General features: G+C 44.0%; 1 protein-coding gene across 1 annotated transcript in view; it reads right to left on the bottom strand.

Annotated features, from left to right (window-relative positions):
• Positions 1-16,640, bottom strand: part of PXYLP1 (2-phosphoxylose phosphatase 1) — a 124,659-nt gene that overhangs the window by 37,567 nt on the left and 70,452 nt on the right. The window contains exons 3-4 of the mRNA XM_075004205.1: positions 5,256-5,417; positions 1,531-1,657 (exon numbers count right to left, since the gene is read on the bottom strand). Of these exons, the coding sequence (XP_074860306.1) occupies positions 1,531-1,657; positions 5,256-5,417 (289 nt within the window). The remainder of the gene's footprint in view (positions 1-1,530; positions 1,658-5,255; positions 5,418-16,640) is intronic.

Raw genomic sequence — 16,640 nt, 5'->3', positions numbered from 1 at the left:
TGAGGGAAGGGACGGAACTTGTGAAAAGGCCTCGTGTATGGCCACTCAAAAAAGACAGGGAGCTGGGCCACAAGCAAGATGCTTACAATGAGATATGGAACAGATGGAAGGCTGGAGGCTTACCAGCAAATTAAGGTCAGCCTGAGACCAGCAAGGCACCAGCAAGTGGGCAGCTGTTTGACCCCAGATAGATCATAAATGGCACCCATGAGCTGTGCCATCCTCAACCATGCTGAATTCTGTTCAAATATTTATGTGAATCGGGCCAAAACACATCCAAAGCCCGCAGCAAAAAGTATGCTGAGCCCTGTAAACCAGCAGAACTTCATTTATTTCAGCAATAGAACTAACAAAGGAACCTTCTTTACCAAAGAGGAGTACAAAGAACAAAATACAATTAGGGCCCTTCTACACTAGCCCCCTCCTTTGAAGGGGGCACAAAATCAAGGCCGATCGCTAAACAGCTATGAGGTGCTGCACTGCATATGCAGCACCTTATTAGCATAATTCTCACCGCGTGAACTTCAAAGTTGCTAACTTTGAAGTGGCAGCAAGCAGTCTAGCCGCAGACACTTCAAAGTACCCATGCTACTTAGAAGTTTCCTTATTCCCCAAACATTCTGTAGACGAGCCCTTACTGTAGTACAGGAATGGCGCATATCTGTCTTTAAAGAATAGCCGCACTTTTACCAGTTTGAGATGTAATTGTCCAACAAGGACATCAGCACCATCCTAGTACTCAGGGGCAACATCTCTCCAAGTGCTAATCACATCTGCTTCTATGTACCCAAGTTAATATAATACCAAACTATATTTATCCACTAAATCATTCATCTATGACTCTGTCACTTGGAAAAATCATCTGAGCTATCTTTTCATATTATTAGAGTAAAATTTAAAACTGCGCCAAATTGAAGAAACGGAAACTGTCGATCTCACACAAAATGACAACAAATTGGTTATTAAAAACTCTCTCAGTATTTACTGTACTGTTAATGTAAAACCTATACAGGGAGGAGTGAGCTGGATTATAATTGTAAAATATTAGAATTTCTACACTTTTGTCCAATTAATCCAACCAAAATACTTCATTTACATAATAAGCACACAAATATTCATATGCATCTCTGTGCTGTTATACCATTTGATTTTTACATTTTGTAAGGGCCAAATGAAGAGATTAAATATCTCAATGCATCTTTTCAATGACAAATGAACTCTTCAGTGTAAATTTTGTGATAATTCAATGTCTCTAACATTATCCAAGCAGCAGATATGCAAGAGATACTTCACAACACCAGACAGCTACATGCCTAATAATAAAACCTGGAGAACTGTTCATAGCTGAATGAAGAGACTGCCAACTATTCCCAGGGACTTTTTTTACAAACTGGATGCATAAAAACAAGAAAAGTGTTTTTTTCTCTCTAATTCTGTTCATGATCTATGCATCAGCTGTCACACATCATTTGGAAATGTTACATTATATGTCAACATGAAGAGTGAGAAGGTAAAATACAGGATGTTTACCTGCTAGACACCAAGGTACAATCAATCTCTGGTCTCTTTGTTTTGGGAATGGCATAAAGTGGATATCTATCTCCATGGCGAATCAACACATGGACAGACACAAGCTTAAAATAATGGGGCGCATGACCTATGTAGAAGGAAGAAGTAAAATTAAGTATCAGTCTTACTTCTCTTCATATATTTCCCAATTCTTCTATTCCAAGTAAAAACACATGCATTCCCGCTAGTAATTTTTGTTTATCAACACCGCATCCAACAATTACAGAATATGAAGGAGATATAGACCTTTGTCCTGAAGAATGTATTTTTTTCAATTTAAATATTAAAAGACTCCAGGAAAGGCTCTAGATGCCCAACACATACTACTACTACAACAAAACCCCAGAAATATTAAAATAATTACTCAAAAAGAAACTCTGCTACCACACAGCTCCTTTATGCATCTTCTTTACTTATTCTGGGAAGCCCCCTGCAAAAAAAGAATTCAGCAGCATATGTCTCGTACACCAATCCTACGAAGTCGCCAAATGTGAGCTACTTTGGATCAAATGTACTGTTTTTTAATCTTTGCCTTAAGTTTACTTTCTAGAAGGGTGACTGATAATGATTTAAACCCTTGTAGTCTGAGTGGAGCATAGGTCATCTATAAGTCTCCTGCACTTCACTCTGTCTCGAGACAAAACTTCTAGCTGACCCCAGGAGTACCATAGTTGTTGTCCTTCAATCTCAGGAGATCTTCTCCACGTTGTCCAAGATATACCTACCTATCTCACAGAACTGGAAGGGACCTTCAGAAGTCATTGAGTTCAGTCCCCTGTCCTCACAGCAGGACCTATAACCATCCCCAACAGATTTTTTTTCATCTATTTGCCCCAGATCCTTAAACGTCCCCCTCAAAGATTGAACTCGCAACCCTGGGTTTAGCACGCCAACGCTCAAACAACTGCGTTTTCCTTCTAGGTTCCATGTGACAGTTTCATGGACTATGCTGGATGATGGTTTTGTGCATCTAGCACAGTCATCCCCACTTCCTTCTCTAGATTTGAAGATCAAAAGGTTCTTGTCCTCCTCTGCTCCAATGCTCCTCATTTGTGAGGAAGTCTGGCCATTTGATGTGAAGGATGTACCTCAGGTATCTGTTTATGAATGTCTGTAGCTTGTGATTTGAAGACTTTTTAGGATGCCAGGTCTCACATCCATACAAGAGCACACTCTTCACATCTGTGTTGAAGATCCACAGTTCCATTTTCACAGATATTATTTGTGAATGCCTCATGGGATGAAAAGTCTTGAATGCAGTCGTTGCTCTCCCTACCCTGGCAGTGATACCTTTGTCTGTTCCTCCGTCTCTTCCCATAATAAACCCCAAGTAGGTGATCTGCTACACATCTTCCAGGTCATCCCCTCCCAGTGTGATGGCGGTGTTGTTGGACTGGTTGATCCTCATTGCCTTGGTCTTTCCTTTGTTAATGCTCAGTGTTATGTTAATGCTCACCGCAGCTGTTTGGCCTAGTGTTGCAACCTCTTCCTCCATGCTTTCATGTTGGTGTGAAAGGAGGGTGATGTTGTCAGCAAAATCAGTGTCCTCTAGCAGTTTGAAAAGAGTCCACTGAATGCGTCGTTGATGGCCATCTGTTGTCCTGCTCATAATCCAGTCCATTGTGATCAAGAACAGGAAAGGTGACAACAGGCACCCTCGTCACACTCCTGGGAGTATGCTGAAGGATGTTTTATCTCCGCTGCAGTCTGTGCTGTCTTCCCCACTTGATACATGGGCCGAACATTCCACGTACCAAACTGGTGGTTGTCCTTGGTGAGAGAAGGGTCATCTGCGAGGCTCCTTTCGGTTTTCCCTACCATGCTTCGTACTCAATCTGTGAGGACTGCCAACTCCTTCCAAGACTTGTGCAGTTACAGAGTTCTTGGTAGATGTTTTTGTAACTTCTGTTTTTTTACAGAAAGGGTTGTTAACCCTAAACCAGCCCCTTTTACCTTGGGGAGAGGATCTGACATCCCTAACACTGACTAACATTAGGGATGTGAAATCCCATTTAATGAGTTAATTAGTTAAATGCTTTAGGTTTAACTGGTTAAGCAATTAAATAGGTGAAGGGGCAGCTGAGGAAACTGCTCCAGCCCAGTAGGTCTGGAGCAGCCACCCCACCATTCCCCCCATCTCCCAGCCCCCCCATGGACAGGTGTTGCTCCAGCTGGGCTGGAACACCCATGCCTGTGTTGCACCAGGGACCAGGACTGCTTCAGCCTGGCTGGAGCATACCTGCCCACAGCGCTGCTGCAGGTAGGGGGCGCTTCAGCACGGCTGAAGCAACTCCTGTCCGCAGCATGGGTGTCCTCCCCTGGGCCCACCATGAAAAGGGGCTGCTCCAGCCACACTGAAGCACCCCTCACCCGCGGTGGCCACACAGAATGGGTGCAACCCCCTGCCTCCAGCAAGTGGGGGCTGCTCCAAGCCCTCCCCATTAATTGTAACTGGTAAGGCTCATCCACTTAAGCTGAGGCTTACTGGTTAACCAGTTAACATCCCTAACTGATTCAAGAATGTTACTTACATTAGTGAGCAATATAAAGGCCTGGTCCATGCTGAATGCACTGCTATACTATTTTCATAGATGAAGCCAACATACTCACTTTGACATCTTGTGTATGGTAAGGTCAGCGGGGGTTGGTCTTCCAATCAACGCCTGCTACTCTGAGTTTTGATGGAGTACTGGCATTGACAGGAGAGCACTCGGGAGATTGATTTATCACGTCTGAGCAGATGCGATAAACTGATAATCAATCACTGCAGCATCAATCCCCAACATAATATAGCCATACCCAAAGGTACAATGATACAAGATGCTTCGTCATTCAATAGAACAAGCATCTTCCTCAAATTCAACACATTAACACGTGGTTTGAACCAGGACGACAATTATCTGGCCCAGTATAAGGACTCTTTTACATACTTTGTTTTATTTGACTCTTGAATTCCTCCCCTCCTACCACTCCTCTTCTCTTCTGATTTCCCCACCTTGATTACAATTTTTCTGATCTGTCAATCTTGATAACTATTTTTGGTTCTCTGTGCCTTAAATATTGAGTCTGTTCTGGTATGGCTATGGTCTGAAGAACTGGGTCTGTCCCATGAAAGCTCACCACCTAATAAATTATTTTGTTAGTTTTTAAAGTGCTACTGGACTGCTTTTTTGTTGTTGTTTTGACAGAATATAGACTAACACGGCTATCTTTCTGTTACTATTCAACTGGGACTAAGACTGTTTTCCCCTCCCATAAATACCTCTTTTCATGGTTCCCACCAACTTAGCCTTTCATTTTTGTCTCAGTTTGAGATTTCAGCATTAACATGTCCAAGTTTCACACCACTAGAAAGTGATTACAGTATTTCATACAACGTGCTAAATATTTTAAACGTCAACTACAATCTACATTTTCTCTCCCTGTCCCCCCAAGCCACATTGAGAACAATCTTTGTAGACCTCCTTTAGCAGCCAACGCCCATACACAATGAGGGGAAGGAGGAATTGAACACTTTTGGCAGCTGAATATCTTTCAGCAGCCATTTAAGATCATTGTGGCTAGCTCTCAGTTCTAAAATATTTACAATGCACAATTAAAAGTCACCAGTTCCAAAGCCAACATATAGGAACTAATAAGAATGAAATACATTTTGTCAACTGTCTCTACCATGTGCCATACCCTACCTTCCATGCTGCGTTCAGTTATGCTAGGAATGTTACAGTAAACCCGGGCTTCATAAATAGGGTCAATTGCAGTGGGTTCAGTCAGCGGATCAGGCATTATTCTCTTTCGGCTCTTAGGGTTCAACCCATCTTCCTTCAGTGGGTTAACTGGAATTAAGTGCACTAAAAGACATAAAATTAATAACATTTGGAGCAAATTGATACTCATTATTATGTCCTATGATTATTTTAATAACATGCAAAATCCTCACTTGAAAAAACAGGTTATTTTAAAAGGAAATGAACTTTCATGAAAATCAGTCATACTAGATCTTTGGGCTCTGTGCTCATCCTGTCAGTTTTTGATACCCTTATATAATGAGATCAGGAAGACCGTAAGGAGCTCTCTTGTGTGTGTAGTCCTTGGAGAAAGACCACAGACATCTACCTGGGTATGAGTCATGGTATTTTTTCTTTGTTCATTTTGGCATTTGCACATTTTCCACCTTGAAACTGCTTGTTGCATTGGATAACTTCATGGGGCGGGGGAATGGGAGAGGGAGAGACATCAAAGCACAGGAGCACTACACATCTATACTTAATCAATAGTCACTGGATATGAAACGAGTCCTTATCTCCCATGACTGCAAACATCCTGACTATTCAGCATACGTAGACCCTGAGAGGTACAGCAGGAGCTGCTGTAAAGGAACTTGTTGCCACAGAACTACTGGGACTTCTGGTAAAAAGCACCTTAGAAAATAGTTAAGGATATCTAGTCTTTAGAAAAGGAACCTTACCGTATAAAGGGGGAAGCCAGACTTTAGTTTTTCTTTATGAGGATAGGAGGGACTCAATTTCCCCAACTCTTTCTGTTCTGAAGTCAAGTTTAATAGCTCAGGAGACCATTAACTCCGTACAGCCCCGTTGGCAGTAAATATCACAAGCATTTACTTCAGAAACTTGACACAACAGAGTATCTTAGTTAGAAATGTTGCTTTGATTGCCTGTCTGGAAACTAGTTCAGGCAGGGAGAAAAATGACAGGTCATCGGCTTTAAATCTCATCATCTCCTTGGAAACATCAGAAGCCTTGACTGCCAGTAGCACAAAAAAGAATACCCAGTGAACAAGGCTAAAGAACCCTTTTTACACTCCTGACGTTTCATCTTTTTATGAGTGGGGGGTCAATCTTGCTTTACACAGAGGACAATTTAACTCACCAACAATTTTCAGTACAAATGGTCATCAATTTAAGGTACGTAGTGATGACTGAGACCTTGGGAAGTACAATGAATGGAGAAAGTAGTGCATTTTAGTTTTGATTGTTCTAGTCACCCAATTTATGAGTTAGGAGTGAGAATGGCAAAAAACTACGTAGGGGAACCATGTTAGTTCAGAAGGATAAGGTGATAAGAAAAGTTCAGCTGAACCAATTTTTTATACCACAGAGGATATCCCAGGCCAGAGCTCAAGCCCTGCAGCTGGTGGTGCATGCTGAGAGCACAGCTCGGCTGCAGCAGGGCTCAGTGCGTTGCCACAGGGCTGCACCCCAGGGGCTCTGCTTCAGTCCTGCCTCTTCCTCCAAATGTCTGCTCCCTCACTGGGGCAATGGCAGCTCCTCCGCTGCTGCTGGAGCAGGGCCCAGCACTGAACAAGTGAGGACTGGGAGGAAACTCAGGGGGGAAGAGGCAGGGTGGCTGCAGAGCCCCCTGGGGCCAGGAGCACAGCCCAGCAGCTGATGGCAGGGTCCAGGAGTGCAGCACAGCAGCTGCAGAGGTCAGTGTGCTGCTGCTGCTGGGCTGGGCTTCTGACCCCTGTGCCTCTCCCAGTGTCCATCTGGTCAGTGCCGGCCCCTCTGCAGCTGCCCAAGCAGAGCCTAGCAGCAGCAGAGGAACCAGCACTGACATTCCCTGGTCAGGCAAATTCCCTGGTTTGGGACTAGTCATGTCCTGAGGGTGCCGGACAAGGGAGGTACAACCTGTAAGAAGATTATACAACCAGCCTCTATAAATGCAGCGTCACAGAAGATCAGAACAGTTCCTATGCTTACTAAAATTGGAAAATGGAGGACTTCATTTATGCCCCCATATACATATTGATCAAATGTCACAAAGAGACAACTTTCAAATATAAGCCAGTGTTTCCCAAATGGTGTTCCGCGAAACACCAGAGCTCTGCAAAGTGAAAACAAGGGTTCCACATGAAATCTCCTCTGCAGCTCCCTGCCCTGCTGCTGCTGAAACAGTTGAACTAAATATAATTAGTTTAACAGCTGGCAGGGATCCAGCTGTTAAACTAACTGAACTTTGTTCCTTTATTTAAGCGCTGGCAGGACAGGGAGCTGCAGAGATCTCCTCACTCGTCCCGCTACCCAAGAGGGCACGCCCTTCCGGTGGGCATGGTGTGGCTCACCCCCTCCAACAGAACACCTCCTTCCACTGGGTGGATGTGGCTGTCAAGCATAGGCTCCCCAGCCAGTGCCACAGATGGGTTAGTCCCAGGGGCTGGTTTGGGCTGAGGCGGCTTAATCCTGGGAACCAGAGGTTGGGTTTGAGGCTGAGAGGGGTTAAGACTGAGAATGGGTGGGCAAGTTTGGGACTGAGGGGGGTTAAGCCTAGGGATGTATTTGCAGGATGAGGTTAAAGCTTAGGATAAGGGAGCAGATTTGGGGGCTGAGGCAGGTAAAGCCTGGAGATGGGGGGGGGTTGGAAGGCTGAGGGGGAGTAGAGATGGGTTTCCACAAAATTATTTCAAGCTTAAAAGGGTTCTGTGGCCAAATAAAATGGGGAAGAGTTGTAAGCAATTGTCTCCTGGAACAGCTAGTTTCAGAGCACAGAACAGGAGGCACCATTAGCAGTAAGTAACATACAGTGTTGGTGTAAGGAAACACAACACAATCAGTTCAACATTCGCTGGTGAGCAGGGTGTAGGAAAATCTTATGAACGACTAACAATGATGCTCTATATAATAAAAATGAAGTCCAAATTATTATTAAACTTAGCTCTAAAAATATTAAGTATTAGATAACAGAGAAGATGAATAGCTCTTAAAAAGAAAACAACACGGGGGTGGGCAGGAAATGTGATTAAATGACAAGGCTCAAAACGCTCTTCAGGCTAAACCAGCATCCTACAGCAAACAGGAACCTGACCTGAGCAAAAGCAGGGAAAATGTAAAATGGAAATTGAGTACAGTAATCTCTTGAGGTTCCACACAACCCTCGCGTACCTTGAATTTCGCATAAGTCAGGGAGGGTTGGGGCCCTGGGAGAGGGTAGGGGGGTTGACCTGGGGTGCGTGAGGGATGCTGCGGGGTGGGAGGGTGCAGCTGAGCCTGGGCAAACAGGGGATTGGGGCGGGGGTTGAGCCTAGTCAGGGGGTTGGAGCTGGGGGCCATGGGGGTGGTGGATAGGGTGGTTGGAGCCCAGGGCGCAGATTGAAGTGGGAGCCCTGCGTGCTGAGGGATGTGAGCTGGGGCTGCGGGAGGTTGAGGGGGGGGGTCGAACAAGGTGAACTAGGGGGGCGGGTGGCTAGGGAGGTAGAGCCTCATGCGCCTGCAATGGCTGACAGCTGGAGCCCAGCACGTGCCGGGGGGAGTGAGCTGAAGATGGGGGAGTGAACCAGGTAGAGGGGCGATTGAATGGGGTGAGCTGGGACGTGGGTGGGTTGAGCTGGCAGGGGGGTTAGAGCCCCTGTGCACGCTGGTGGTGGTGGCTGACTGCCGGAGCTCCAAGTGCAGGGGGAGGAGTTGAGTCAGGCTGGGGGGTTGAACAGGGGGTGCACTGGGGTGGGGGGTTAGAACCCCCCCCAGAAGGCTGGGGTCTGGAAACCAGAGCCCTGCACACACGGGTTGAAGCCAGAGCCCCACGCACATGGGGGAGAGTGTGAGCTGGGGCTACAGTGGAGGGGTTGGATAGGAGGTGCATCAGGGTGGGGATGCTTGAGCAGAGGGGCACGGGAGTTGGAGGGGAGCCCCCCCCAGGGCGCACGGGGAGGAGAGATGTGCCATGGGGATGAGGGAGTTGTGGGGGGCTGAGATAGTGGGGGATTTATGGGGGTAAACTGGCACAGCTTTCAAGCTGCACCACTCTGGAAAGTAGGTGGAATGGGGTTTTAGCCCGCCAAGCTGCCTGCAGGGGCAGGCAGGTAGGTGGGCTAAAAGCTTTCCCCCTACCTCCCCAGAGTGGTGCGTAGTGCCGCTCTGGGAAGACAAGAGGAAGGAGCTCCTTGCCTGCCTAGCCACCCACAGCTGCAGGAAGCTAGGCAGTCTGACAGCCCAGCAGCTTTGCACTTTGCAAAACTCACGCTAAAGCAAGTTTTGCGCAATGTGAAGCTGCGTAAAGTGGTGGATTACTATAAGAATCAGGAGGCACCCACGTAAGAGCAGGGTCGTGTACTCTGGATTCGCATACTCTGAGACCTTACTGTTAAAGTAAGAGGGATTCTGAAGAGCATGTTATCAAAGAAGCAGAAAGCCAGAATCAATGAGAAGGAAGAGCAATAAAGAGGATAATAAAGACATTGCAGAGAAAAAAATATTTCTTTACGTCAAATCTTCTTCACAGAGGCTAGAGGGGACTTACATACAGACCAGGTGACAGCGGGCAGCCTTGAGTTTCTGTACAAGGGCTAGTGCTGCTTACATGTATCAATTATACAAAATAGGTAAATAGCTGGGTGACAAATTTTCCAGATGACACAAAACACATTAGGATGGCCAAGAGAGAGAAAACTCCCATGAACTTCTGAAGGACTCCAGAAAAATCAGCTGAATAAGCAGCAAAATGGCAAATGTAATTCAATTTTGACAGATACAAGGTAATGCACATTGGAAGGAATGGCCTGAACTAGTACAGAATCTGACGGTTTCTAAATTAACTGTAAACATTCAGGTTAAAAAGACACAGGCATCATGTCTGAACTCTAACCTGGACACAATTCAATTAAAATTTCTGCTCAGTATGTAACATTGGTTAAAAAGGAAACATTTTTTAAAGCAGTCTAAGGAAATGGGATAGAATAAACATCGAAAATATTGTAGTTCCATTATATCAAACTGCTTTGATAAATGAAAAATAAAAACCTCTCTTTATGGATCTTTTTTAAAGTTTCAGTCCTACATCTTCGCCTCTCTCTCCCCTCTCTTCTCCCCCCACTAAGGCTATGGCTACCTGGGCAGCTTCTGTGGACACAGGTCACTGTCGACAGAAAAAAAAAAAAAAAAAAAACAGCAAAACCTCTGTTGACAGATTGAGGCTAAACACAAAAGCAGACTGAAAGAGCAATCCACTCTGACAGAGAGGCACCAGCCTGTCCTGTCCTCTCTTCACAGGACGGCTGACTGGAAGCTCTGTAAACAGGGCTGCCCGGGGAACTGGAAGCCCTCTCTATCGACGGATGTGTCTACGCAGGCACTCTGTCAACAAAACACTGTCGACAGAGGCATTTTTTCTGATCGGTGACAGGTTTAAACACTGCTGGTTGAACAGCTGGGTTTTGTCGACAAACTCTCGACAAAGCACTAACTGTGTAGACGCTCAGTTTTGTCGACAGAAGCCACCTGTGGAAACACAGCTAAAATGAATAATCGCTCCTCCCACTTAGCCTTGCACAATCTCAGAAATTCAGTGGTTTTCAACTTCTCTTTTAACCTCCCCTTCTTCCTTTTCTGTGTTCTCCTTTTAGCCTTATGTCTTTTTGTGATGGTTCCCTTTTGATTGCATTGCTTGTCCTCTCCTATTCCCCAGCTGTTTTATCTTTCCCTGTATCCACTACCCCCCCTGCCATGTTGCTCCTCTCTCCCCACTACTTGGCACTCATGTCATTTTGCCAACTGTGCCACCTCATCTCTGCTCCACAAGCAGCAGCTAATCAAAGCTCCTGGTAGAGAAGCAGGTTTCGCTGTCAGTATTCCTTATTGAAACTCCTACTCCTCAGTGTCAATGCTCTCTCTGTCCCTGAGCAAAATTAGTGACCACTAAGCCCACTGCAATTTGTCATCACAGGTATCACTACCTCAAATAACTCGCAGGGTTGGTCATCTGATACTGTCCTACCTCTTTGCTGCTTTTTCTGTTGTAAACTGCTAACAGGTTCAATCTCTAATGTACAATTTATTTTACTTTACAACAAACAGGTGTGGCATATAATAGGTTTTTTTATACTACGCAAATTCAGCCTTCAGTGTTATTAGTGTAATCCATGCTGGGCAGGATCAAATGCAATTGATCTAAATGTATCTTTGTGGAACAGTCAAGTCAGTACTTACCATTTTCAAATATAGATTCCCAATTAAAAGCATTTTAGAACAAGGACCTTATCCTGCCAGGATTTTGAATATTTCTCTTGCAAAAAAGGGACTCAAATGTGAACACTTCTACAGAGATGATTAATTTGCTATCTGAGAATTTTCAGCATTTATTTCATTTTCCAGAAGAAATGGCAGATTTAAATTATACTCTTGGAAGATTCTGGAAACCTCACCTACACTGAAACTATGCTATAAAGACTAGGTACATATATCTTTATTATACAACAGCTAAACAGCAGAGATGAAATTTAAGTAACTTAGAAAGTTCAAAACTTGTAAAAATGTTACAAACTAGAGGAGAAAGAATATAAAATTATTTTAAAGGATAATTTTTAAAAAAATCAGGACTAATAGAAATAAAATGCAATATACAATTTATACATTAGCATCCAAGTACAACAGTCTAGAAAAGAGGAGACTGAGAACATAAGAACGGCCACACTGGGTCAGACCAAAGGTCCACCTAGCCCAGTATCCTGTCTGCCAACAATAGCCAATGCCGGGTGCCCCAGAGGAGGTGAACCGAAGACAATGATCAAGCGATTTGTCTCCTGCCATCCATCTCCCTCCTTCAACAAAAGGCTAGGCACCATATCTTACCCCTTGCTAACAGCCATCTATGGACCTAACCTCCAAATATTTATCGAGCTCTTTTTTAAACTCTGTTAGAGTCCTGGCCTTCACAGCGTCCTCTGGTAAGGAGTTCCACAGGTTGACTGTGCGCTGTGTGAAGAAAAACTTTCTTTTATTAATTTTGAACCTGCTACCCATTAATTTCATTTGGTGTCCTCTAGTTCTTTTATTATGGTAACAAGTAAATAACTCTGTATTCACTTTCTCCACACCATTGATGATTTTCTATACCTCTATCATATCGCCCCTCAGTCTCCTCTTTTCTAGACAGAAAAGTCCCAGTCTCTCTAGCCTCTCCTCACATGGGACCCGTTTCAAACCCTTAATCATTTTAGTTGCCCTTTTCTGAACCTTTTCTAATGCCAATATATCTTTTTAGAGGTGAGGAGACCACATCTGCACGCAGTACTCAAGATGTGGGCGTACCATAGTTTTATGTAGGGGAAGTAAGATATTCTTTGTCTTTTTTTCTATCCCTTTTTTAATTATTCCTAACATCCTATTTGCTGTACTGACTGCCGCCACACACCGCGTGGATGTTTTCAGAGAACTATCCACTATAATTCCAAGATCCCTTTCCTGATCTGTTGTAGCTAAATTTGCCCCCATCATAGTATATGTATAATTAGGGTTATTTTTCCCAATGTGCATTACCTTACACTTACCCACATTAAATTTCATTTGCCATTTTGCTGCCCAATCACTCAGTTTGCTGAGATCTTTTTGAAGTTCTTCACAGTTCTTTTTGAGGGGTGATATGATAGAGGTATAGAAAATCATGAATGGTGTGGAGAAAGTGAATATGGAAAAGTTATTTACTTGTTCCCATAATATAAGAACTAGAGGACACCAAATGAAATTAATGGGTAGCAGGTTCAAAACTAATAAAAGAAAGGTTTTCTTCACAAAGCGCACAGTCAACCTGTGGAACTCCTTACCAGAGGACGCTGTGAAGGCCAGGACTCTGACAGAGTTTAAGAAAGAGCTTGATAAATATTTGGAGGTTTGGTCCATAGATGGCTATTAGCAAGGGGTAAGGTATGGTGCCTAGCCTTTTGTCGAAGGCGGGAGATGGATGGCAGGAGAGAAATCGCTTGATCATTGTCTTCGGTTTACCTCCCCTGGGGCACCGGGCATTGGCTACTGTTGGCAGACAGGATACCAGGCTAGATAGACCTTAGGTATGACCCAGTATGGCCATTCTTATATAACAGAACTTTTGCTAAAGGAAGCACTGTCTGTTGTCTTGCCAAGCCAGAACACGTCTTAAACATGAAAAAAGGAACATGTGGGCAAATATCAGACAAAAAGGTCCCAAAATGGGAGTGATAGAAGAATCACAGGAGACTGGTCACATTGCAGAAAAATTAAAACCAAAACACAACAATCAATGGTGTAAGAATCTTTAGGTCTGAATTCACATGGGTTTTGTACACATAAAAAATGTAATCAGTGAAAAGGGGCCAAACTCTCAGTTAATGCAAGTCAGGATAATTCCACTGACATCAATGGCACTAAAATAATTTATGCCAGCTTTGTGCCCCAAGGATTTCACTGTGTTTTTCAATTTACTGGCAATGTAAACACCTAAATTGCACTTTACAGAATATTCAAACACAAAACTACACTGTTGTATAAATTTGTGTATTACAAAAAAGCTGATCTTTTACAGAAGCTGAGGAACCATTTTAAAGTATGTGAACAGTTTAGGCTAAGCTAATCAAGAATCTTGTATTAGAATAAAAATAGCTTATTTTGAAATATTTTACAATTTTTTATTAGATTTACCTTCACTGTACTTTAAATATGAACCGTTAACTCTAAAAAGGGTCTGATTAATTTTGTTTGTGCAGAACAATTTAAAAACTGCAGGAAGTGAGCTCACAGAAAATAGAGACATGCAATTTCTAAGTAACACATGCAATCATCATAACAGGCACTTTAAAATAATTGTATCCATGACTACATGAGAATTAGTCCCCTTGGAAACAATGTGTAATTTAACAAATCAAATATTTCACTCAGAGGAAGAACAGGAGAGATGCAGTTCTATACAGATTTTGAGTATGTAAAAGACGACAGATGAAAATAACAGAAAAAAAATGATATACACAGAAGAAAAACCTATTACAAATTGCAGTCCACAAAGTATATGTTGTATAATGTTAACCAGAAAAAAAACCTACATTACTATTGTTTTCCCTTCCTCGCAGTATGGTTTTGAATATTAAAAACATGCATAATGATGATGTAGCAATTTACACAGTTTGAAAAAAAAGAATCATAATTAACATTTACCTAGAAGCATAAAGGCCAACATCAAAGCCATGTTCCAATTTTTTTTCTACTTTTAAAACTGCAGCTGGTCCGAGAAGAACATGTGGCACAAGGCTAAAATGGCCACTTGCTTTTTTTTTTTTTCTTGCCACAGGGTGAGCTACAATTTTTCTACATTGGTAAAACAGAAAGGTCTTTCAGTTCCATGTGAGCAAACTATTTAAAGCACTAACATGGAAGTAAGCCACATAGCAAACATGCAAAAAGACTAAATGGGAAACTTACACCAGCTTCTAACAGCAAATCAGGAACGAGGAAAAAAGTTACTTACGCAGCCCTCCAAGGTAAAGGTTTATTGGTATTAACAGAACATTCCGAGGGTAAATTGGTATACTGCACACCAGGAAAGATTCTGAAATCCTCATGATAACCACAGAGTGTTTGTTTCGTTTAACATGTGAAGAAAAGGGACAGGGAAAGCAAAAGGACTGGTAAGGAAAAAAGTATTAGAAAGGGCAGAGGACAAAACATGGACTGGGGAAAGAATAATCTTCTGAAAGATAAGCAGCATTAAAAGCAGTCTGGAAAGACAAAGTTTGAACTGGAGAGCTGCTAGTGTAAAATAATGCCTATACTATTGTCAGTTTAAAAGTGAGCTTTTAAAAAGTACACCAAGAGGTACCTCTCTAAACCTGCTGGAAGGCCCCGCATTGACGCCAGAAAGACGGCAAACTCGGAGAAAGCTGAAAAGTTCAGAGAGACCCGCCAGGAAAATCTGCGCAGCTGCCCTGGGGCGCCGATGCGACATCCAAATGGCAACACCTGAGGGATATAGTTTACATCGCGGCCTTGTCGGTGTTTGGAAGAAGAGCTAGAAACACGAACGACTGGTTCGAAGCTAACTCCAATGAGATGATTCCAGTCATTGAAAAGAAGCATGCTGCACTCCTGGAGTACAAACGCTCACCGAGCCAGAGTACCCAGCAAGCACTCAGAGCGGCCAGAAGAACAGTACAGCAGACAGCCAGGCGCTGTGCCAACAACCACTGGCTCCAGCTATGCAGCAGCATCCAGACCTGTGCTGACTTTGGTAATCTCAGAGGAATGTACGAGGGTATTAAGAAGGCATTAGGACCCACCCAGAACAAGATGGCACCTCTGAAATCCAAATCTGGTGAAGTCATCACTGACAAAGCCAAACAGATGGAGCGCTGGGTTGAGCACTACTCCGAGCTGTACTCACGCGAGAACGTTGTGGTTGATGCAGCCCTCGATGCCATCGAGCTCCTACCAGTAATGGACGAACTGGATCAAGAACTGACTGTGGATGAACTGAAGAGAGCCATCGACAGCATTGCACCAGGAAAGGCCCCTGGTCAGGATGGTATACCACCAGAGGTAATCAAGTGTGCCGCGGACACACTCCTGGAACCCCTACATGAGCTACTGTGCCTGTGCTGGAAAGAGGGTGAGGTTCCACAGGATATGCGCGACGCTAACATTGTAATGTTGTACAAGAACAAAGGAGACAGAAGCGACTGCAACAACTACCGTGGAATCTCCCCCCTAAGCGTCACTGGTAAACTGTTCGCTCGCGTCATCCTTGGCAGACTCCAGACGATTGCTGAGAGGGTGTACCCCGAACTGCAGTGCGGATTCCGCGCAGAGAGGTCTACCGTTGACATGGTCTTCTCTCTAAGGCAGCTGCAGGAAAAGTGCAAGGAGCAGAGGAAGCCACTCTACATAGCCTTCATTGACCTGACCAAGGCCTTTGACTTGGTCAGCAGGGATGGTCTGTTCAAACTGCTCCACAAGATAGGCTGTCCTCCACGGTTACTCAAGATGATGCAGTCGTTCCATGAAGGCATGAGAGGAACCATCCAATATGACGGCGCATTATCGGATGCTTTCAGAATCAGGAGCGGCGTCAAACAAGGATGCGCGCTTGCTCCGACATTCTTCGGGATCTTCTTCGCACTCCTCCTGAAGCATGCCTTTGGATCTTCAACAGAGGGCAATCTTGCTGCACACAAGATCAGATGGGAAACTGTTTAATCTTGCAAGGCTGAAAGCTAAGTCTAAGGTGCGGGAAGTCCTCATCAGAGACTTGCTGTTTGCAGACGATGCTGCTGTAGTGTCTCACACAGAAGACCAGCTTCAAAAACTGCTGGATCAGTTCTGCAA

The sequence above is a fragment of the Carettochelys insculpta genome, chromosome 10 (assembly GCF_033958435.1).
Source record: "Carettochelys insculpta isolate YL-2023 chromosome 10, ASM3395843v1, whole genome shotgun sequence".
Taxonomy (NCBI): domain Eukaryota; kingdom Metazoa; phylum Chordata; order Testudines; family Carettochelyidae; genus Carettochelys; species Carettochelys insculpta.
The sequence above is the reverse complement of the archived record's forward strand: the minus strand, read 5'-3'. Positions and strand labels throughout refer to the sequence as shown.